The sequence below is a fragment of the Dysidea avara genome, chromosome 12 (assembly GCF_963678975.1).
Source record: "Dysidea avara chromosome 12, odDysAvar1.4, whole genome shotgun sequence".
NCBI classification, from domain to species: domain Eukaryota; kingdom Metazoa; phylum Porifera; class Demospongiae; order Dictyoceratida; family Dysideidae; genus Dysidea; species Dysidea avara.
In genome coordinates, this window is record NC_089283.1 from 20,951,503 (window position 1) to 20,977,686 (window position 26,184).

The window sequence follows — 26,184 nt, forward strand, 5'->3', positions numbered from 1 at the left end:
TCACCCACCCACATCTCCTGATCCAAAGCATAAAATTAACAATGAGTGGCCTTAATTATGCTCATGAAAAATGCCCATTCCTAAAATTATGCCATCAAAAAATGCTATTGATGTTTTAAAAACTTCAAATAGTCTTGTATTCTTTTAGCTGATTGTTATATTAGAGTATTTCAGTTCCATCTGACTGTTTTATTAGAGTACTATAATTGTGTGGTTGTTCTAATAGAGTACGTACCTCCATTTTTTTTTTTAAGTTGTGAATTGAAAGGTGGCAGCAAAGAAATGGCTGCAATGATGTTAATACCAGTCATCTCTAATGATATCATTAACAATGATTGGCATTAACATCATCGCAGTTGGCCACCACCTTTCACAACTTTTTCACACTTGGGAGCATTATTCACAACTTGTTGTTTTGGAATTGAAAGCACTTCCTTTTGTTATTGTAAACCACAACACTGTAAAGAATGAAGTGTGTCAGACACACCAAAAAATGTCGCAATAGACACACTTTGCACATAGTGTGTAAATTGTGACATTTTGGTTTAGTCAGACACACATTATTACAGTGAAAACCTGGTTTTGGGGCTTAAATTGTACTCTTTACTACAGGTCTGGAATGACTAAGTGTGAAGAATGATATGTTTTATGCATCTATTTTTGTTGCTTTAGAACTAATTTACTGTAAAATTATCAGTAGGGATGTCAAAAGGATTTTTAAAAGTTTGATAAATGCATGTTTTAGCCACAGCATCTTGTATAGGGCTCAAAAAATGCTGTAGATTGATATATTGGTTTGCCACATTTGCTTTTGTGGTAGCCAGTAATTGTTAAATAAGTTCTCCAGACTTCTCTATTGAGCACCATTGGTAGCCATGGCACAAAACAAAAACAAGTAACGTATGGGTGATTAAGTCACTTTGTATTATCAATTGCATAGAATTGCCAGGAAACTAATACAGGCGTTCAAGTTGCATCTTGCACCGACTGAAAACTAACCTATCGATTACCTGGAATGCTGTTGTGCATGGCAGTAGACAAAACTAGCCTGTTATCATCTTCCACAAATTTTCTAGGCAGGAACTAACGTTGGGGCTAACACACGCACCTAGCTACTCTAATCACGAGGAAACTCACCAGAAGAGCACTACCTTGACCAGTTGATCACTATGAAACAAAAAATTCTAGTGCTTAAACTGTCTGAAAGACATGCAATTCATTGTGCCACTTTTTAATGAAATTTACGGGAGAACATTTTGTGGGGTTTTGACATACCTATTATCAGATGAACTCTCAACAGGTTGACTTGGTTGTAGTAACTTAATTAATTATAGCACATGACATCACATAACTTTCACTCCCATATTATAGAGTTTATATTATGCTGTAAAGTACTCAATGAACTCTTACTATGCTGCAAAGTGTGATGATAAACTTAATCATTGCCATATTTATGTTAATCGCATGGTTTCTGGATCACATTCATGAACTGTTTGATAGGAAGCTATTAACACATACTGGCAAGATGGGTAGTAGTGGTAACTATTCCAGGCTTTAAATAATTAATTGACACAACTTGATTGTTAATTGGCTCTACCACTACCAGTGTAAAGTGGTACAAATATATCACAGTAAGGTAATCAGATACTTGTCTATACTGTTGAAACTCTAAACAACAAATGCTACAGGGCCAGTGTTTTAATTTCATCTGAACCATTAAATTGATGTTAATGTAGTTTATTTATATCAGGTGACCTACATAACTGTATACACCATGGAGAAAAACTGTGGTGAATTTGGCTATTTGTTAAAAGTTTTACCCACCAATTACTCGTAGTGCCCGAGATTAGCATATCTACTATAGCTATAAAGATTGAGCTTCAGTTTATTTCACCATCGTTAAAGTTTACCGCTGCCAAAATTTCCCTATATGGTAATCATTTTGTCCATTATTGTTATTATGTGAATGTTACCCTTTATTGAAAGAATAATGTATGGAGGCATTTTTGCATGGTCTCCTCAACAGGTAACATTCATGAATTGTCTACTGTGCTCCTGTTGTCATGTGAATTATCCTAACAACGGTTTGAATTTCAGTTTTAGCTTCTTTAGGTTGTCATCAACCTTTTTAGTCTCCCTGATGGATATCCGAAAACCATCATGAAATTATACTACCTGAAACACATCCAAGCAATTCTGTTATTGGATTTCGATGTGCTTAAAAATCATGGCTTACTTATTTTGCTATACGTATAATTATAGAAACATGCTTGCATACTACAGCATGTGCAGAAAGCACTTAACCTGATTGGACTGAATGATTTATTTGAATGTATGATAAGATAACGTCATTACTAACAAAAGATTTATCGTGACTCAGGTGACAAATGTTTTTTTTACATTGAATGTGAAGAAGAGAACATAATATACGCATACATGAAATATATTTCATACACATATGACTGAGTGGAAGACCATATTACTGTATTACAACTATACAACCTTATGTGGCTCACTCAGCATTTTTGTAACATGATAGACAAAAGATGTCGGATGTGTTACATAATCTTCACTGACAAGAATTGGAGGATTTGTGCTATTCTTCAGTAAAATTATTGTCTATTTTGTCCACATGAAATCCATTAGTACGAAACTGCTCAATAAGTGATTTCTCACTGTAAAAGTAGTTGGGAAATGTCATCTTGTCACATTTGTACCATACTGGCTGGCCATGACTGAACCGAGAAATGTCTTCAATGTGGAACAAATAATCATTATCATTTACAGCAAACAATGTAGTTAAAATGTCAGTATAATTCTTGAAGGCTTCGGTGACCTGTGCAGTTGATGGATACTTTGGCATCATTGATAGAGTCTGTGCAATTTTATTTCTGATAAAACTTGGGTCAGCTTCAACTTTTATGTAGAGCCCATAGCATGACCAATCAGTTGGTGCAAGTATGATGGCTTTTCCACCAGGTATTAAAACTCGATTAAGCTCTTGAAAGTGTTTAGTAAAACCTTCAGGTGACAGATTGCTGGTAACAAAGAGGCTGAGAGCAACATCAAAACTATCATCACCATAAGGCATATCTGCAGCATCTCCAACTTGTATGTGGACCATGTCTAAGTGTGAAGTAGCTTGTTTAGCCAGTTCCACCATCTCTGGTTGTATATCAAAACCATCTACTGATTTTGCACCATATTGAGTAGCAGTAACACACCATTTCCCAGCCCCACATCCAATATCAAGGACTCTTTTACCAGGCACTGACCTTTTCAAATCTTCTGTAATGGCAGAGTAAAGAAAAGCCTCTCCTACTAATCCATACACATGTTGGGAATAGATTCTTATTTCTTCAGATCCATACTTTGCCCCTTTAGAAAAGTGTCCACCAGGAACAGAAACCATTATTCAACAAACTGTGTCTATCGTACAAATGTATTAGAATCACACCGTATAACTTGCGTACGGAAGTGGCGTTACAGACAGGATGTTATCTGTAACACGGAACTAGTATACTACTAAAAACGGGAATGCTTATTAATGCGCCATAGTAACCGACACACGGGGGAGCTAATCAGTCAATTGTGACTAATCCATCTATATAGCCTAGGTTGGCTAACCCGTCTATAGTGACTAGCCTGTCTATATAGTCTATAGTGACCACCATGTCTGCAGTAGTCTATAGTGACTACCGTGTCTATATAGTCTACAGTGACTAGCCTGTCTAAATAGTCTATAGTGACTACCCTGTCTAAATAGTCTATAGTGACTACCATGTCTATATAGTATGCAGTGACTAATCTGTCTATATGGTCTGTAGTGGCTAACATGTCTATATAGTCTATAGTGGCTAACCTATTTGGCAGATGAAGTTCAACGTCAAAAAGTGCTGCATCCTACGAGTATCTACTCTACACTCTACTAGCAATTTTACATATACAATGTACAACTGCAGAATTCCTCTACAAGTTGTCGAAAAACATCACTATCTGGGAGTGCTTATAGATAGCAAGTTATCATGGACCCCTCACATTAACTCGATTTGCAACAAAGCAAATCGACTACTAGGATTTCTACGCAGAAATCTCCATTATTGTCCACCTCACTTAAAAGAGTGTGCTTATAAACAGATTGTTTTACCAACTATTGAGTATAATTCTGCTATATGGGATCCATACCAGCAAACATCCATCCATAAGCTAGAAATGCTACAGCATCGTGCTGCACGGTTTGTATTAAACAAACGTTGGAGGAGGAAACAGTATAACCGGCATGCTAATGACGTTGAAATGGCCATTGCTTGAGAATCGTAGAAGACATTCACGTTTAATTCTGCTATTTAAGTTCGTAAACAAGTTGATATGTATTCCTACCCAGTATTTGCCAGTGCCATCCCCCTTAACAACTACCAGGGCCAAAAGTTTATGCAACAGTATGCCAGAACGGACCGATATCTTTATTCATTTCTGCCAAGGACAATCCCTGACTGGAATAACTTGAATATTGAGAATTTAAGTAATTGTAATCTAGATTTTTTTAAGGATTATTTATCTAGTTAATCACTTACATGACTTTTTTTTTGTACATTAGCGTTATACCCTTGATGGGTTTTGCTAATTAATAAATTTAAAAAAAATAAATAACCTGTCTATAGAGTCTATAGTGACTACCCTGTCTATATAGTCTGCAGTGACTAACCTGTCTATGTAGTCTATAGTTACTAGCCTGTCTATATAGTCTATGGTCACTAACCTGTCTATATGTGACTACCGTGTCTATATAGTGTAGTGACTACCCTGTCTCAGACTTTCCAACCTTGGAAAAGTTTTGTGCGGGTGAATTAACCCTCAGCTACCTGTAACTAGCCAAGTGTATGCAGAGCCCACATTCACGAGGGCTGAAACCAAGTATTCATACACAAATTGGTTGTCAAAGTGCATTGCCCCTAGCTAAACTTATACGCTGCTGTTATCTGCAGCTTATTTACTACTGCATGACTGAGCTACAATCATTTTACCCATCTGCTATCCTCGGCGACGGTCTCGTTCCATATCACGTGATGCAAAACTCCGAATCGTATTTTAACTCAACAGGTAGTAGTCCTTTTAATATGCTATACACAATGAATCGTCTTTTAACTCCTCAACAGGTAGTATTCCTTTTATGCAATGCACTCTGGAGACGCTGTTAAGACTCATAGCTGTACTTTCTCAATCAATGCCTCCTAAATTTAGTGCTCATTTGTTACAATATCATTATATCAACTCAGAATAGTACAATAATCATCTGTGAACTAACGTTGATCCAATGAAATGGTTGAATATCATCGCCAATAAACTCCCGCCATCAGCATACTATTTTTAAAATCATCTCACGTGATTTAATTTAAACCCACAGTCATATTAATTGTGTCTCACGTGATGCCAATTCAGATCCTGGTTGTGTAAGTGAAAGCATTTAATTTAGCGATTTCTGGCCGGAAATTATTTTTATGCGGGTGATGAATACATTTATGCGTGAGAGCGGGTGTCATCCGCGCAATGCGGGTGAGTTGGAAGGTCTGCTGTCTATATAGTCTACAGTGACTAACCTGTCTATATAGTCTATAGTGACTACCTCGGTGACTACCGTGACTATATAGTCTGCAGTGACTAACCTGTCTATATGGTCTGTAGTGGCTAACCTGTCTATATAGTCTATAGTGACTAACCTGTCTATATGGTCTATAGTGACTAACCTGTCTATATAGTCTATAGTGACTAACCTGTCTATATAGTCTATAGATAGGCATTCCAGTATCCGAGATTTTTTAATAAAAAAATTCTCCGTATATTCCCCAATAGAACCCTGGCACAAAATAACAACTCATGTTTAACTTGGGATTGCTCCGTCGTCCGAGCTCCAATCAGGATGAAAATCGCTGTGGGGTTTGTCCACACGCTGATCATCATGAAAATCTTAGTTTTATCGTGCGCGTTACATATAAGTAAGTTTTGTGTTGTTTTGTAATCTTTTCAAGCCTTGTAATGTATGTAGAATACTTTAAAACTTTTAAAAACGTATTGTTGGGTGGAAAGTAGTCACTGGTGCTTACTTTAAAGTGCGTAGTTACTTCGCTCAGTTTAGCGATTTTCAGCTCCAGAGCAATTTTCTGATGGCTGTGTCATCCGAGCTCAAAAGTATAAACCACTTCAAAGTCAGCATAACTATGCCATAATTGAAACCACAGCTCCACCTTAAGTATTGTTGCATCATTGTGGTACCTCCACTTTAGTTGTTTACCTTTATAAGTTGTTAACTTGATGTTTTTACTTACTTGAGATACTATTGGTATGCACCATTGTATTGAGAAGTGTGCAGTGGGTGAAACATATTTGCTCACCACAAAGCATACAAAGATCACTGAGATCCGATACGATCTGAAGTTACTCTCATTACATGTACAAACTTGCAGCTAGAAGCAATTGTAGTTTCAAGATAGTCCAGGTTGCTAGATGGCTTCCTGATTCAATTGTGCCATTTTTCCCTTTAAAATGTATGGGGAGCCCTGGAGAAAAAATGTACCTTTTTTCAGTTTTTAAGCACTGTGCATGCCAAAGTAGCTAATTCCAACCCAACAAACTATATATTTCTGAGATCAGCAATCACTACTCTATCTATTGAGCATATAAAAAGCCCATTTTTCCAAAATTAAAAATTGGGCTGGAATGCCTACTATAGAGCAGCTCAGGTATTTCCGACCACCATGTACTTTCGGACGCAATATTTCCTAGAGGAGCAACAAGACTCGATCAATTATTACACTATTATGAAGACCTATGACTATAACCTCCATATATAAAATATAAAAGGATTCGGTTATATCGTGTGGCTGCAGTGACCTTGGAAAGCCACTGTCCAAAAACGTCGATGCTCGGACAACGACATGTACGCTCGAACCATACCCTATACACCCTTCCCATGTAACTTCAAAAGCTATTGTGTGGTAGTGATTGATAGAGCTACCCTTGAGCTACCCCATGATATAAGCAGATTAGATTTTTATTAACTGGTATTGTAGATAGCCGGTTTTTCACAGAGGTGGTAACTTGATCAAACGTCGGACGCAAAAAATCATTTTATTTTCGGACTTTTCATTTATTTGTGATAATTTAGATATTTTATGACTTTCAGTAAAGCACACTAGCTTAAAAGATTTTAAATGCAGCAATTTAAACACAGGTATGGGGTGTTTTTCGTCAATTCTAGGAGGAAGAAGACAAGCTACATATAGCTGTATTATAGTACGTCTATACAAATCAGCTAAATAAGGTCACTTCTCTACTCATTTGACATTTTTGATATTATTTAAGTCAATTTCAAGTAGTGGAGGTCAGCAGTAAACTGCAACAGTGTGTGAAGCCTTACTACCGCTTATATGACTGTTCTATTAGAGTAGTTTATATTTTGAGCGAATTTCGCTGGTTTAAATTTTACAGGTTTTCGTGTTTGCATGACCCAACATCTATGACTTGTTCCAGAACAGATTCTAGAAAAATACAGGAGCTTACAACACGAAAGTTAACAAGTGAAATTCACTCAACCAATAAACTACTCTAATAGAACAGTCATATATGCGGTAGCGAGGTTTTGCACACTGTTGCAGCTTATTGCTGACCTCCACTATCTGAAATTGATTTTAATAATATCAAAATGTAAAATGAGTAAGAGGAATGGCCTTATTTAGCTAATTTGTATAGAAGTACTATACTACAGCTATATGTAGCTTGGCTTCTTCCTCCTAGAATTGACGAAAAACACCCTATACCTGTGTTTAAATTGCTGCATTTAAAACCTTTTAAGCTAATGCTTTACTGAAAGTCATAAAATATCAAAATTATCACAAATAAATGAAAAGTCCGAAAATAAAATGATTTTTTGCGTCCGACGTTTGATCAAGTTACCACCTCTGGGAAAAACCGGCTATCTACAATATCAGTTAATAAAAATCTAATCTGCTTATATCATGGGGTAGCTCAAGGTTAGCTCTATCAATCACTACCACACAATAGCTTTTGAAGTTACATGGGAAGGGTGTATAGGGTATGGTCCGAGCGTACATGTCGTTGTCCGAGCATCGACGTTTTTGGACAGTGGCTTTCCGAGGTCACTGCAGCTACACAATATAACCGAATCCTTTTATATTTTATATATGGAGGTTATAGTCATAGGTCTTCATAATAGTGTAATAATTGATCGAGTCTTGTTGCTCCTCTAGGAAATATTGCGTCCGAAAGTACATGGTGGTCGGAAATACCTGAACTGCTCTAGTTACTAGACTGTCTATATAGACTATAGAGACTAGCCTGTCTATAGGTCTATAGTGACTACCGTGTCGATATAATCCGGCTATAGTGACTAACCTGTGATGGTCTGTAGTGGCTAACCTGTCTATATAGTCTATAGTAACTACCGTGTCTATATAGTCTATATGTATGGTGGTGAGACATGGTATACAAGGCGGCATGTATGGAATCTGGTGATGAATTAAGATTTGTCAGTCCTCCCAGCTTGAATTGTGTGGTTGATTTTGATCTGTCAGGTTGTGGTTGTTTGCTTTCTGGTCACTTGGAACAAGTGACCATTGCTTGTCCTAACCTTCGACGACTAGGTTTGCAGTCTAATAGTCGGTGTCTGACACGTTTACGAGGTTTGCAATCAATTGCTAGCTACTGTAACAACTTACAAGGGCTCAACTTAATTGGCATTTCACAAGTAGAAGATCACAATTTTGGAATGTGTTGAGTTGTATGCAGTGTTGGGCAAGTTACTTTGTAAAAGTAACTAGTTACATATTACATATTACTTGCAACAGAACTATTTAGTTACAGTTACATATTACCCATAAGGCCAATGAAATTTGATTAGCAGTTTCGCGTCATCGCCCGCATGCTTTTGATACACCCGCATGGAATTTCATTATTGGTATTTCACATCGAAATACTCTAATAAAGCAGTCACTTTTATTCTAATAGAGCAATCAGCTATACTCTAATGAAAAAATCACTTGTTTAGGAGTTACAGAATTAACTGAATATTCTAGTAACGTACTTTAGCTAATGCAAGAGTAATCAATGTAGATCTCACTGTTTTTTGGCAGAAATCTTCATGTTTGGATGTGTGTTGTGCATAATGAATAATGAATAATAACCGCCCGCCCGCATCAAATTTTCAAAAATCTGAGCGAGAAACTGGTAATCAAGTTTCATTGGCCTAAAATAAAGTAACTGTAATAATATTACATATTATATTACTTTGTGTCCACAGCATTAAGCTGTCACGTGTGAAACTACCACCTTATCTCGTGACATGATTGCGTTGTTGGACAATGTGCAAATCTTGGTTAAAAGTAAGGAGCTAGTGAGTAAGCTTCATTCAGTAGGCCTCGTTACTTCATTGCGGTTAGGCGTCACTCAGAGGATTACCAACGAGATTAGTAACTTCGTTACTTTTAGTAATAATATTACGTCATATTAGACTCGTTACAGTAATTATATTACATAGGTAACGCGTTACGTTTGTAAGTAAAGTATCTTGCGTTATATTACCTGTTTTCATAGCGTATTTCGTTATATTACTTTGTTACCACAAAAGTAATAATATTACGTAACGCGTTACATAAATAACGCATTACTCCCAACACTGGTTGTATGAGACTGACCCACTTGGCAGTGGACATACATATTACAGAGCCAAGTACTGCTGATGAGAAAGACAAAATGATTAAGCTATATCAAAAATTAGTTACTCGGATAGCAATTGAATTACATTGCTTAGATTGGTATTGGGACCACCTTGAATACAATGGGTGGTCTATTTTAGTTGTGCACGTTCCATTCCCTGAATCCTGCTTCATACTTTGCATTGAGCCTATAGGTATGCAGGGTGTTTTCAATACCTGTAAGAATTTAAAGTATCTTACTTGTCAACATGCTAGGGGAGAAATGTTTTTAACAGCGAATTGCTACAGTTTACAAGAGCTATGCTTCCACTCAGAAACAATTGAAATATTTATGAGTACAATATCAGCTCATGGTGGACTGGTACATGTGGTGCTGGATGTAAATTCTGTGACCAGTGAAGGTATCAGTGGCGTAGCTACCATTGAGGCAACCGAGGCAGCTGCCTCGGTAAAAATTCAACAACAGGCTGAGCAGGCCTGCAGAGTTTTGGCCCCCCCCCCCGGATTTTCTACTCAAACGTTACTAGACAGCATTACTGTACCACACATAGTAGAATCTATGGCTGCAGGCTGGAGCCCATGGTGACACGGTGCTGGATCACTTTTCAGCTACTCAGTTAAATTCAGTTGTAAAAGGATCGAGATACTCTAATAGAGCAATCATCGTAAATACACTCTAATTGAGCATTCAGTACAGATCGTAGCCACTGTTCTGATTACACTGCTTGGTCTAGATAATTTACATTTATGTTAATTGTCTTTGCATTACTTTTCAAAAGTTCCATTGAGTCAAGTATTGAATTGAACTAATTGATCATGCATATCATATGCATTAGCAGTTGCAATCAAAATAATATAGCTTCCACATGCCATTTCAAAGCATATAATTTCAAAATTTTCCTTGAGGGAACATGCTCCAAGACTCCCTAGCTTGACATGCTTTGCACATGCAGTTGAGCATCACATGAAAGGGATAATCTCTGACTTAAACATCACATTAGATCAATAAAAAGTATAGTGTGCATGACTATGACCTCCATTGCAGCCCATGGATGACCTGACCACTCAAAATACCTCTGGAGTAAGTTGAGTTGAATGCAATTAAACTAGTCTAATAATTGAAGCATGGGAGCTATACTGTAGCATTAACTAAGCTGGAGCATTACTTATGGCACGTAGAAAAATGCTCAGAGTTTTTCTTCTATCCAATCAGATAATCAATCTGCAAATGCTGTACCACCTACTCTTGAAGTATTTGTGAATCAGTTGAGTCAGAAGCAGACCCTCTCAATTAGGTCAATGTATAAACTTTGCCTCGGTAAAATTTTTTTCCTAGCTACGCCACTGGGTATTACTGCTCTTATAATGAACTCTCCTAATCTTCTAACATTTCATATTTATGTGAAGTGCATGCATCGAAGGACTTGATAAAGAAAATCTTCAACTTACTCTTAAAGAAACATTTCATAACAGAAAATTGTTTACTATGGAAGATTACAAACTAGAGAAAGAGCCTTACTATGAATATGAACAGCGCACAAACTTACTGTCTTTTTGGGATTGTTCTTTTTATGGTGGGAGTACAGTGTGCAGTATCCCTGAAAAGACTGACATACTTACCACTGCTGACTTTGATACTGATGTCATTAAAGATTTTGACTTACATTGGTAATCTTTTGGCCTTACTGTTTATCAACTGGCTATTAGTATTAATCAATTATAATTATTACGTCAAGGAAAACCATTTTATAGTTGTGTATATGCTACATACTAAGTATACATGCATGCATTTTAATGTCAACATTCCATCCTTTATTTGTGTTGTATATTAATGCGTTCTGAATTATTTACTACTTTTCATGCAAGCTATGACAGCCTTTGTATGTTTAGTGACGTAGCTACTTGGCTATAATACATTATGGGTTGTAGACATTTACTTTCACGTTTATTTATTTCTACACATAGGGACCCGCCGATTATGCTCACAATTTTACCTATTATGCTATGCTGCACTGCTAAAAAATTTACCTATTATGCTCAAATTATGCTCAATTATTTATGCCTCAGTTCTCATGCTCTGCTAATAATTTCCAGTTTATGGATAAATGATAAGTGGCTGAAGCACTAACTTACTTGTCAAAATGCATACATATCACAGAAAAGATCGATATACTCTAATAGAACAGTTAGCTATGTGATTGTTCTATTAGAGTTACTGATTGTTCTATTAAAGTATATCGATCTTTCTGTGATAACTATTTTAATAAGCTAGAATTCATTCTATTACACAAATATTCTACCTATTATGCTAACATTATGTTCAATGCTTTCAGGCACCAGGGGCGTAGCCAGGATTTTTTGAAGGGGGGTTCCAGCACCAGCATTGAGTTGCTAGAAGCAGGGGTCTGGGGGCGCAGCCCCCAGCCGCTGAGAGACTTTCAATATTTTAATAAATCAAAACTCAGCAAATTACTATATTTTATGCAAAAGTACATTAATTATGATGCATTAAGTGCCCCTGGGATGAATGTAGTACTAGATAAAGTCACCTAGTGGAAACAGACAGCATGACACATATAGTAATCTGTAAGTGATGGTTATATCTCACTGTGGTATAGGAGCCATGAATCCACTGATACAAATGACAATCAAAACAATATAACTATACGAATATGCATAGCATGAATTCATTTTGCATAACACAAGTGATAGCTCTATATCTTTAAACACTGCACACCAAAGCTATAGCAGTATAAGGTCATGCTATAACTAAGTATTGCATTTATAATGTTGGAGTGTCTCAAAAACTTCATATGGACATGGATATTTACATGCATGTTTTATTAGAGTATACCTGACTGCTCTATTAGAGTATATACCTGACTGCTCTATTAGAGTATATCGATCTTTTAACAAGTTTTGAAGAGGGCTCATGTTACCTCTGTAAATCCTTCCCTGAGAGATGAATGTAAGTTTTATCAATTGTTGTGCTGTGCCATTATACTATATTGCTCACTCATTTTGTCCTGCCATACTAAATGGTGTGTTAGGATCCTGCTTGCAGAAGTCTAAATTTTACAGGGGGGATTCCTGAACCCCCCGGAACCCCCCCTCCCTACGCCCCTGGGCACCTATTATGCTCATAATTATGCCAGCATAATCGGCGGGTCCCTATCTACACACCGCTTTAAGGTTGCAAAGTAATGGATTAAGGTCAGTGATCATGATGAGATGTTGCCAGGTAGTATATAACATAATGGCCATGACTCATTTTTTGGTTGGTGCATTTTATTTCTTGTCATGTTTTAGGTACTTATTTTGAATGCAACTAAACACTTAGCTATATAATTAACTTATTTAAAATCAGTATATTAAAAATTATTAATTTAGGGATCCAAGTGATAAAAAGTAGTGAAACATGAGGTATACAGCGTAGTTTGGTGAGAAAGCCCCTACATTGGCACGTTATAATGGTTAATGCTAAAGTAGAGATTTTTCCCACCAAGCTATACTGTAATACCATTATTCATTCTATTAGGGTGACTGCTGTATTAGAGCATCTCAAGTCAGCCCTTTCACCTAGCTACCAAGGGGGCACATCACAATATTACATATTTTCACTGTGCTAGCATTACAAACCAGCTAGACCAAGTGTGGCCATTGTGATGGATTGTTAAGAGGTGAGGTCTCCATGTTCGATTGTTATAAATCAACCAAGATCAGTAATGGGCATGATTTTGAACCTATCATAAAGTTGCAGGTATCTACCAAGCGCAAGTGCTTTAAAATAGTTTGCAGTCTCTAAATATCTATGCTGCTCAAGAAAAGTGTTGATAGGGAAAATTAATGCCTTGATATGGTTTCATTGCATGAAGAAGACGATGGCTAGCCTGATCGAAGATAAAGGGAAAGACAAGGTGCAGAGGGCACACACATGTTAGAACCCCAAAAGGAACATGCCACAGGTGAGTTTTGTTAACTGACTTCCTCCAATATCTTCATCAATAAACTCAAGTGCATGACCATGCATATCAAACACATGCATCAATACTGGCAACAATCTATATTGCAAACTATATACACTTCACATTACATCTCAATCAAATTTTGCAGCTGAATGGTTTGGTGTGAATTTATTCATTGCATTTCTGCACTTGTATACATATGCAAACTTATCCTCTTTGAAATGATAAGGAAAACCAAAATCCGAACAGTTAATACATGTGGTTTACCATCTGTGACATATATATAGCAATATATAGCTATAAAATTATGTTATATGACAATGTATCTCTTCACTGTGTTATTGTCAAGCTATATTAATTTATGAGATCTAATCTTGCAATTGCCAAGTGTCTATAAATATACACATTTATAGGTGTTGGACTGAAGAAAGGCATATACCTAATTACTTAGATGTACACCTACTATAGTTGCCATATGCATGACTTTATAAGAAGAGTAGCATGTAAAAATTCATCAGTCAGGGTATAGCTATATACCCAGTTTTAAGTGGTTTCACTATCCCATTAAAGTTTTTTTTAAGTAATAGCTACTTGTCTGGAGTAAGAAAGTATCAAGACTTCAGGATCCATAATCAAGGATCTACCATACATAGAACACTCTAAAAATTTTATCTTAGTCGTAAAAAGGTTTCTGACATGATATAGTATCAATTTTGTTTAGTGGCTTCCCATAATTTGAATGAAACACAAGATACTCTAATAAAGCAGTCAGGAAATGAACTACTCTAATAGAACAGTCACATAGATACAGTAAAAACATCTTCACAATTATTATGATTAAAGTACTTGGTAAAGGCAGAGCCTGTATACTAGAAGGCCTTATAAAGGCCTAAGATGTTTAAATTAACTTCACTAAGTATGTTTGTATGCTATATCATTTCTCATGTGAGAATATTCCCAATAAAGATTTTACAGTTTGCTGTGGCTATGCAGCAGGTGTTTATGGCTCTCTGTGCATAGCTAGTTTGTCAGCTGAGCAGTTGCAGACTGTCACTAGATATATGAGCTCTCAAACAACAATCAGTTGTGATTTTTTACTCTTTATAGTGTGTAAAAGCTGAATTTGCTCAAAATTTTAATCAGCTACTGTAGTTTTTCGTGGCAATAAATGTCCGATATTACATACGCCTACATTCGCTTACAGATTTAATAATTACTGAAGCGTAGAATCGATTTATAAGCTGAAACTTGGTGGGCTGAACCTTGAGTGATTACCCTAGCTGCATGCCAAATTTCATTCAAATCCGTACATTTATTGTCAGGGCCGCCCAGAGAAATTAAGGGGCCCAGGGCAAAGAGTTAAAGTGGGGCCCTTCACCCAAGTTGTAAGGTGAAGACCAAAAAAATAAAAAAAAAAAAAGGTCACAACCTGCTGGCAATGACAATAACTACCCATCACCAACCATATCTCCTTATCTATAAGCTTGCTACACTGCTCCTCTGAAGAATACTGTGACTGCTCTATTAGAGTATTTAGATCTGACTGCTCTATTAGAGTATATCGATCGTTTAAACAGTGTAGCGATTCCGGAAGAATTTTAAAATTAATGGAAATAGTTTTTATTTAGCATAGCCTTGTGCAGTACTCCCTAAGGATCTCATAAACACTTAGTTTTTAAAAATCCATCATAGGATGGTGGAGTTATAAGCAGTTTTGTCCTGGAAAATAGGCAAAATTTTCTCCGTATCTTTCCATTGAAAATAGTCCCAAAAATGGCACAATTGAATGAATGCTTATAACTGAGCTTTGCAATAACATTTTGAACTTCTGTTTTCTGTTATCAATACCTTAATACATGGACCACAGTGTAACCTTACTTGTAAGACCCTCTGAATAAAGGTCACCTCCATAGAAAGCCACTAAATAGTTGTATGCATTTAGGATCTTGCGGAAGGCAAAGCAGCATACACATGGTGAAGTTCAACCACTCTGTAGCAGTCACCTCCACTCAAAAATACAATGTGCATGCAAAGCAAGGAGGTGTACTGTTGATTTATAGCTGCTTATATGATTATTTTTTCTCTTAATGTGCAGCTCCTTGACAGCTACCAAAATGGTGCATCAAAGAGATGATCTATTTGTGGTGCAAATTTGCTAACTTTTAGCATAGTAATATTGAAAACTACATGTACAAAAATACTCACTTTGGTGTAACTAACATGTGCTAGGTCGTTTCTTGCAAAGAGAACATTACATTGTGGTGGCTATATTGCAAAATAATCTTATAATTGGCATAAAACTACACACAGACATATTTGTAGCAGAAAACTAACTGCACCATCGTATTCCTTGCCCCCAGAAACCCTAAAAATGATCCAATTGTTTGATCAATCACTCGTACGGCAGCGAATTGATTGTGCCAACTCTCCAATGGAAGATTCACGGAGAAAATTTTATGCAAAATTTACGGAATTCCGGAATCGCTATAAACAGGTATTCAGGGGCCCCTTTCAGGCTGGGGCCCGGGGCAAAATGCCCCAGTTGCCCCCCCCCCCCCCCTGTGGGCGGCCCTGTTTATTGTGCTTTGCGAGCTGCAGTCCAAAATCCATACTTTTGGCCATGCTTATTGGCTCGCCAAACACATGCATCATCCTAGAAGAAATCCTACGAAACTTGGTGGGCTAAATGGTAAGGGTCTAAGGTAATTGCAATGCAAAATGCAAGAGAATACGTTGCATAGTTTCTGCGTACGAGTGTCCGAAAATTCCTGGTGGCCGAACATCGGTGGCTTACTCTAGCAGCCGAGCTACTGCACCCAACACACATATACACAATCCAAATCTACTTAAATGGAATTTTGACTAACCCCTGTCTTAAAAATGTCAAAATTTTCTCTCCAAAATGTCCAGGAGATTATCCAGATCGAAACACTCTAATAGAACAGTCGCCTACTATACAATTGGAGCAGTCAGAAAATCTGAGGGGTACGCCCAGGCATATTCACTTCCATAAGACTATTAATATGTGAATTTCGTTGATTACAACGCTTAAATACTGACTATACATGCGATAATACATTGGTTGATCGTTATTAGAGTAACTGACTGCTCTATTAGAGTGTTTCAATCTGGCTAATGTCCTGGACATTTTGGAGAGAAAAGTTTGACATTTTTAAGACAGGGGATAGTCAAAACCCCATTTAAGAGGATTTGGAGTGTGTATATGTGTACTGGGTGCAGTAGCTAGGTTGCTACTGTCAGAGAAGCCTAAATACAATGTAGCTATTAGGGCAAAAATCAAGGTGCGGTCATTGTGCACGTATGCATCCTTTCTTCATGGTCGCACACAACAAGTTCTAGTAGAAGGTTCTAAATCATCCATTTGTGATGTAACATCTGGTGTTCCCCAAGGGTCTGTTCTTGGACCAGTTCTATTCTTGATTTATATCAATGACATCATTGCCAACATTCAAAGTAAGATCCGTCTTTTTGCAGATGATATCCTTATTTACAAACCATTAAAACACCACAAGACCATAAAATACTTCAAACTCACTGACAAGATGGGCAACTGACTGGATGATGGAATTCAACATCTCCAAATGTAAAATTTTACAGATAACAACACACCATAACAAGAGTACTTTCACATACAAAATGTCCGACATTCCACTGGCTACAGTATTAGAACACAATTACCTTGGAATCCGTCTCCACCACAAACTATCATGGGATCCTCACATCAATTGCATCTGTAACAAGGCAAATCGACTACTTGGATTCTTAAAAAGAAATCTCCACAATGCACCATCAGAAATTAAAGAACACGTCTACAAATAATTGCTCTTACCATCATTAGAATACTGCTCAGCCATCTGGGACCCCTATCATCACACTAGTATTAGTAAACTAGAAATGATTCAACACCGCACTGCTCGTTTCGTTTAAACAAACCCTGGCACAGATCTAACCAAAACCATGATAGCATCACAGACATGTTAACCAGTCTTGAATGGCCTACACTTCAAAACAGAAGAACAATTGCTAGACTGACCTTCCTATTCAAGATTGTCAGGAACTTACTAGCAATACCTGATCATTGCTTACCGTCACCAACTCCAGTGTCCTCCACCCGTGCTCAACATCCTCTCAAGCTAAATCAATTTTCAAACAAGAGTTGATGTGTACAAATACTCCTTCCTCCCTCGAACAATTATTCAATGGAACTCCCTTCAAATTCCTAACATCGACACAATAGATCTTGAAACATTTAAGAACGCTGTAGGTAATATAATATGTGATTGTAATGCTCATTAGCGTGTTGCCCCTAGTGGGCTTTGCTAATTAACAATAATAATAATAACAATAGATCTAGTATCTATTTACTATTGAACGGTAGCTGATGCTCTCAATGTTCATAAAAAAGCTTTGAATTCGATATAGGTAACTATTTGTTTTGCACGAGCTTCACATGTGGCCGAATTTAAGATTGCACGACAGAGGTAATTTTGGGGCTTTGTAATTCACAGCCAATAATGACTAAGTCCAAATATCTGCATATATTTGGAGAATATAAGAGTTTCTCTTTCATATCAAGTACAAACTGTAATTAATTATCAAATTGTTTGTATGTAGACTATGTATGTATTTGATTGTACCATTTGGGGTTTTCACCCCCTGGGCAAACCAGCTGAGCTGACTGCCCAGCACCTAATCTTAAATTTAGAAAGACTTGATCAGCTTCAAGCATTACGAGCAGTCCGATAATACATATTTTTGTCCGAGAATTGAGAACATTCGGACAGGTCACTTTTGCAGCTCCTGCAGCCAGACGAAGAAAGCTGGAGGTCTGAAATTTTGCATGCAAGAGTTTATGGCCAAGACCTCTCCAAAGAGTAGAAATTTTCTTTGCAGGTTTAAAGAAAAATCGCGTCCGAACCGATGGTGGTCGTGGCTTACTCTAACATTGATACTACCCTATGCATTGGCCCAGCAGAGACTGATAGCATTTTGTTTGTTTGGTTACTTTGTTGGTGACAGCGGTTTTTAAGAAGCAGAACTGCTGCCAGTCTGGCTCGGACCATGCGAGTGTCTTGCACTGAGTACGTGCTTTCGAAGATGAGACATTTGATCTATACTGCCTGGAAATCTGTATCAGTCCTTGCCTTAACACTGAAACAGCATAGTTAAGTAGTGTGGCCCCACGGATCCTTGCTCCCGGGGCCGGCCGGGTTGCTGGTTGTGCTGATTGCGCATGCCAGTTATTAAACGCATCGCAGGTAATGGGCTTGCCGGATTCAAGTTGTGCTATCTCTAAATCACATGTCTATCCGTTCACTGAATAGTGTGACTGATCATTTGTGCTGCCTATGGTCACTTAGAATTACGAAGGGTACTTGCGTACTGAAAGTTTTATTTATTTATTTATTATTTTCCAAAAATGTGCAGCCTCAGTTTGAGGATTAACGCGGCACATATGAAACATGCATACAAAATGTTTTACAATATGATTGATTATGGGATTACTGATTGGTAGGGGAAAGTAATAATTTCAGTTGGTACTTAAAAATTTGTAATGATTGTTGTTGGATTAGGTCAGGTGGGAGTGAATTCCACAGTCTAATTGATCTAGGGAAGAATGAATTACTGTTTTTTACACAAAAACTGATATTGTACACGCGCAAGCAAATTGTGATGTATCTCAGCAATCCTTAGCGCTATCGAAACAAAACTTTAGTATTTTATAGTACACAAGTAGGGTAGTTATGTAGTTAAACCATAGCCTGATTGGTTTCTATTCCATCCTTCAGTAGCGGATTAAAAACGAAGTGTCCGGAATACCCAGCTGTCCGGAAACCCCCTTCTTACCTTACTGCTTGAAACAAGCCATGCATGTGATATGCACACGACACGCATAGGATAAACATGTGATAATATTTGCAAACTGAATCACTGTACAAGCAAGGTACTTGAGGTTTCACTTTACAACAAACCATAAAATCACAACATTTAATGTACTGACCGTATGTTGGGTTGGCAATGAAAAAATCAACCTCTATAGTTTCTCCTCCAACTCTGAGTGATCAATCCTACCCAAGCATGCAGTGGAGGATCTAGGATTTTTAAAAGGGGGTTTCTGAAAGTTGGTGTAGCTGGATAAGACATCTGATGGCGAAAAGTTTGAGATTTTAGAAGCTCTGAGATAGGATTTTAGGCTATTAATAGTTACCAATTGCAATAAATCCAATGCTTTAAACTCACTGTAAACACTATAGCTAACTATAGGGCAAATATGGTGACTACAAACTGTAGCTTTGATTGCTCTATTAGAGTAGTTACATGTATGCTCTATTAGAGTATCTCGATCGTTTTTAATGCAGTGGGAGATGAAAATTGAAGTGTTGCTGAGAGTTTAATAGATATAAATGGTGTTAATTAAGTGCAACTGCATGCATGTTACTAAAATACAGTGGTATATAGTTTTATGATTATGATTATATACTGGGTCGAGACAGCACAGCTGATAATTGACCCAGGTAATTACAAACGAAAAAAACATTTAACACATACATGCATACATAAAATTATTTATTGTGTGATGACAAGGTGGTTGGTAAAAATTTCTATGGATTGCTCTTCAATAAAGTTGTTAGGTAAAGTGTTCCATTCTCTTAAAGTATTCGGAAAGAAACTTTTCTGATATGATATAGTGGAACTGACTGGGATAATAAATCGATGTTGATGGAGCTGTCTAGTTGGATACTGAGTTGGTAAGAAATAAGATGGTAGCTGTATGGAAGGAGTAAGCTGATGAACAATTTTGTGAAATTGGCTTAACCTATTAATGTGTCTTCTCTCTTGTAGGGTTGGCCATTCAAGGAAGTTCAACATATCTGTCACACTACTGTACCAACTAAAATCAGAAAGGACCCATCTTGCAGCACGTCGTTGGATTTTTTCTATGTCATATATTAAGTATTCATGATAAGGGTCCCAGACACAAGCTGCATACTCTAACAATGGTCTTATAATGGTAATGTAGGCATTTTGCTTGACATTACTACTACATTTACTTAAGTTGCGCCAAAGAAAATTTAAGGATCTGCTTGCTTTAATGCACATAGCTTGAATATGATGCGACCATTGCATGCTTTCATGAAAAATAAGTCCCAGGTATCGATGTTGTTCTGTTACTTGAAGAATTTCGTCATTTAAATTATAATCATAATTAATGGGAGATGTTGATCTTGTACACCTTAATACTACACATTTGTCAATGTTCAATTGCATCTGCCACTTTTTAGTCCAGTTAAGAATGGTACTGAGGTCTCTTTGAAGGTATAGTTGTTTGCTATGACAAATTGTCAGTGCAACAATGTTTATGTGTTTAGACTGCCACTGAGCTAAATTAAAAGGGGGTGTCTGTCGAAACCCCAGAAACCCATCTGGATCCGCCACTGATAAAGCCATAAAGGGTGCGTGGAATTTTACTGACAATATTGCGATACCAGGTAGCTATGTTCTATACCATATGCGTATTTTGTACCGTACGCGTATGGTATGTACCATACGCGTATGGTACATACCATACGCGTACGGTACGATTTTCCGTACCATACGCGTACGGTATAGGCATACGCGTATGGTACGTACCATATGTGTATTATGCCTTTTCTCAATGTCTTCTAGCCTTGCCATCGCCTAGCTACAATGGGTCTACCTTTACAGGTATTTTTAGCTGAGTAAACTTAGAACACAACAAAATAATCTGCTTAACTGTAACTATAAATTTATTCTTCAGCACGTTGCACACTGTTATCCTTGCCTTGCCCATGCAGTTCCCACTCAGGGGCTGATCCAGGAATAAATGAAAGGGGGTGGCTGGCTTAGTTCACAAGCTTTACATGTGCAGTAAGGGTGTAGCTATACACTGGTGAGAGAGGTGACTGCAGACAGCGTGCGGAGCACGCTTAGCGAAGTGCGAAGCACGAGCTGTCTAGGGGGGTCTGGGGGCATGCCCCCCCAGGAAAATTTTTAAAATTAGGTGTTCAAAACATGCTATTTAGATCAAATTTTACTTAGTTTCAAAACTTTTGTTCTTATACAGTAACTGTTGGCTGCTACTGCTACTGCCCTAACTACACTATAGTGTACAGATACAATATCCTAAAAGGGTCCCTTTAGGATAAATTGTATCTGTACACTGTAGTGTAGTTAGAGCAGTAGCAGCTAAGAAAAGCAGTAGCAGCTAACAGTTACTGTATAAGAACAAAAGTTTTACCGTAGCCCCCTTCCCTCCACCCTGAATCCACCAAAGAATTAGATTGAATCTGGAAGTGATTTTGACTGAAAAGAACAATTGTATGTAGCTACTAGCTAGAATTTCAGACAGTGTACTAGCTGTTTAGAAGAAACACTGTAAAGCTAGCTACAGCATATAGTTTAAAAACTTGTTGGCAGCTGTGCTATTATGTCCATTTAACAACTGCAGCTGTAAATGAACAAAACCATAATAATAAATGTCCACCTGAAGGTTTTGCTTCAAATAAAGTGCACTGTTAGTGTAGATGCCATGTGCTAGTTTGTACAGATGTCCAGGTCTATTTTAGATTATTTTAGATCAAAAGTTATAGCCCAACAAGGACAGAATCCTCTAAGTGAAACCCTTACTACTGATGGAAGTAACAGTGACAGTGAAGTTGGGGAAGAAGGTTTGATTGACAATGAGACTGAGTCTGGAAGTGAAACTCCAGTCACAATCACTAATGAAAGTGGTATCAACAATGACAGTGATGGGAATGAATGTCAATCTCAGGGCATAAATGAAGAGACAGAGGCTACCCCTTCCACTACTGAAAGTATTAGAGTTAATGCGGATTTCATTGAAGCAGCTAACTGGCCAGATAATTTGACAGTGAGCCTTCAACAATCAACTGGTGAGCTTTGCCGTGAGGTTGCACCAGAAACTTTCCATGATAGTGATCCTGTTGAATTTAATAGCAATGGTGAGCCATCTTATCCTAACGTGAACTTTGTATCTAACTCAGAATCTAGTGATATTCTGCAAGTGGCCATTAGTAGATCAAGAATAATAAAAGATCATGAAAAATATGAATTGATTACTTCATCACAAAGCAATCTAAGGAGCACTGATTTTGACACAGTCTACTTCACTGTTTCTGGAGGAAGGAAAAGAAAACAGATAACTTTTCAATCTCGATGGCTTCAAGATTACAAATGGTTACGTTATGGTTTGGAGAATAGTCAAGGAGGATGGTGTTTGCCCTGCATTTTGTTTTTAACTGACAGTGAAAAGACACATCTCGGTGCATTTGTGTGTACGCCCTTCAAGAATTACAACAAATCCAAGGAGTTGATGGAGAGGCATGCCAAACATGCATATCATTTGAGAGCAGTAGATCATGCCTTTGAATTTACAAGAAGGTGGGCTAATCCTGAATCAAGAATCGATAGTCAGTTAATTGATAAAAGCTCTAAGAATTTTAAATTTAATACTGAAGTATTGCCAACAATTGCTGAGACAGTATTATTGTGTGCAAAGCAACGAATTTCTCTCCAAGGTCACAATCAGGATAAGGTGAACTTTACACAGGAGCCATTAAGAAATGAAGGAAATTTCATTGCCATACTTAGATTGCTGGCAAAGAACAATAAAGCACTGAGCGAACACTTAATACTTGGTCCAAAGAATGCAAAATATACCAGTAAGACCGTTCAAAACGAGATACTGGAAATAGCTGCTGACCAAATTCGTGCATTTTATTGAACCTGCATACAGAAGTGTCCACATTTTTCATTAATTGCTGATGAAGCTACATCTCATGGTAAGGAGATTTTGTCGGTTTGCTTAAGGTTCTTGGAAATTGATAATGAAAATTTTCGTGTGAAGCCAATAAAGCACGAAGTGTTACTTGACTTCCATTTTCTTCAGAGGATAACTGGGAAAAGCATTGCAGATGGCATCTTGCAAGTTTTACAAAAACATGAAATTGATGTTAAAAATTGCCGAGGGCAGGCATACGATACAACAGCTTCCATGAGCTCTTCAAATTCTGGTGTACAAGCACATATAAAGAATAATGCACCAGATGCAGAATTTCAAGGTTGCTGCCTGCATAGTTTGAATCTAGTAATATGCCATTCTTCAAAGGTTCAAGCTGTAAAAAATATGATTGATAACTGTCATCAGGCGTTCTTATACTTCCACAACTCTCCAAAGAGACAACGGTTTCTTGAACACATAATTCAGCGCTTGTGTCCATCTGCCAGGAAATCTAAGATAAATGGGCTGTGTAAAACAAGATGGGTTGAACGGCATAATACTTTCACCACAATTTTAGAATTGTATCCTTACCTTATTAAGACTTGGGAACATATTTGTTCACCTGCTGATGATGACAATGAAATTTATCCTGATGGAAATACTTGGAACTGGGATTCTGAATCTCGTAGCACTGCTAATGGTTTGAAGCACATTTTTACTAGCTTTGAGCACGTGGTTGCATTTTTGCTATCAAAAGAATTATTGGAGCCGATTAAACCAATTGCAGAATGTTTACAAGGTAGACTACAAGAGGTATACTTTGGTTTTAAAAAAGTTGATGAAGTCAAGGAGCATTACAAGCAACTTCGTGAAAATGTAAATGCTGAACATAATAGAATTTATCATAAAGCTCTAAATCTATGCAGGGATATTAGCAGCAGCGAAAGTATGCCCCGTGTTATAAGAGGCCGTCAAACTAGACCAAACCCTACAGTAAGCTCACCAACTGATTACTGGAGAGTGACAATTACCATTCCTTTGTTAGACTCAATTATAAGTGAATTGGAAGCCAGATTTTCTGTAGATACACGAGCACATTATGAACTGTGTGCATTGGTGCCCACTGTAATTACCACAAAAGACGAACATCAACTGTGTACCATCTTAAAATCTAAATGGAGTCATTTGCTACCAGCAGAAGATGACCTTGACAGTGAACTTGCTAGATGGAAAGCTCACTGCAATAAATTCCATGCCACTTTAAAGGAGAAGTCTATAACTCACTTGCTGAGTGAAGATGCAGATCCAATATTCTTCCCCAATATAAGAGAACTCCTGTGCATATTGGTAATACTTCCGATTGGAAGCACTGAAGCAGAAAGGACCTTTTCTTGTCTCAGGCAAATTCATTTGTGGTTGCGCACCACTATGACGGATGAAGACTGGGCAACCTTGGGGTGTTAGCAATGCAAGGATTTAGCTTTCAACTGAATGTTGAACAAATATGTAAAGAGTTTGCAACTAAACATAGCAGAAAAATGTGTACAAGTAGTGTTTTATATGATTAGTATGAGCTGTTAATGCTTAATTTGCATGCCGTGATATATAGTTTAATCCAGGGTGGGTGGCTAGCCACCCCATCCACCCCCCCTGGATCAGCCCCTGCCACTACAGTGCTACTGATGCACCTAAATCTTATGTACATGTTGTCTGCAGAACTTCACATGAATGGTACTGTGTATGCTACTTTAGCTATCAGATGGTCTCAATTATAAGTGTGGATAACTGACAATTTACAACGCAATTGGGTAGAGAGCGATTACAACATGCATGGTAGCTACAGTATGAATTGTACATAATTATACTGCTTGTGCAAAGCTAACAACTTAAAAAATGAACTTCAGAAGTGTCATCAGTTGTGTAACATGGCCCCTCACTGTCTTTGCATATTTATCCGGCTGCTATATACACTCTTCTTCTTTTGAGGATCCAATTTCTTGTTTACATACTTTTCTTTTTTACATACTGTAAATAGTACCACCACTCACATTCATCACAATGGACCTGCAGCACAAATTAATGTGGATTTTGTTAACTTTAAAGAGTACATTCAGATAAGAGTAGCTAAAAAATTGGTTCGACTTGGATGCAAATTAATATGGTCGCTATGTTTTAACCAATCAGAATGCAATAGTTTTAATGTGTATTTATATGGAATTGTGGATACTGAATTATATCAATATCTATAATATGTTTATGTTGAGCTACAACGCTACGTCTACTGGCTTAGTGTTTATATCACTTAAACCATGAATTCAATGATATTCATTGAAATAATCATGAATATCAGTATGCTGGAAACAGTTCTACAGAGCCTTACAGAAAAGGCAGCACAGACCACTGTATGTAATATTATTAATCAATAACTGAAAGCACACAATAACAACTAACTAACTATTACACAATATTTATATTACAGGCATCCATAAATTACATCACAGTTATATTACATCATGTTGCATCATTACATTACATCATTAACTCTATTACAGGTATGAAGGAGGAGTAGCATTATGTAATAATGGCCTGATTTTTGAATTTTCATTGTATCAATTAAACAATGGGTCATGAATCCAATAGGAAGCAATATATGTGTAGCAATTGCAGCCACAATGTACTGTGTGGAAGAAGAAACAAAATTAAAATT

The 26,184-nt window shown here is 37.3% G+C and overlaps 2 protein-coding genes across 2 annotated transcripts; both read left to right on the forward strand.

The window, feature by feature from the left end:
• The first annotated feature begins 22,283 nt into the window (after positions 1-22,283).
• On the forward strand, positions 22,284-23,480 carry LOC136239924 (uncharacterized). Its single transcript, XM_066030666.1, has one exon. The coding sequence runs from the start codon at positions 22,284-22,286 to the stop codon at positions 23,478-23,480; it is 1,197 nt and encodes a 398-aa protein (XP_065886738.1).
• LOC136239925 (52 kDa repressor of the inhibitor of the protein kinase-like) lies at positions 23,481-25,115 on the forward strand (the record flags this gene model as incomplete). The annotated part of the gene is made up of 1 exon (XM_066030669.1): positions 23,481-25,115. A coding segment is annotated over one exon (1,461 nt), but the record flags the coding sequence as incomplete, so codon positions are not given.
• Positions 25,116-26,184: the final 1,069 nt, after the last annotated feature.

Coding starts and splice junctions, on each gene's coding strand:
- LOC136239924 (XM_066030666.1), top strand. CDS start 22,284: ATGTCCAGGTCTATTTTAGATTATTTTAGATCAAAAGTTATAGCCCAA.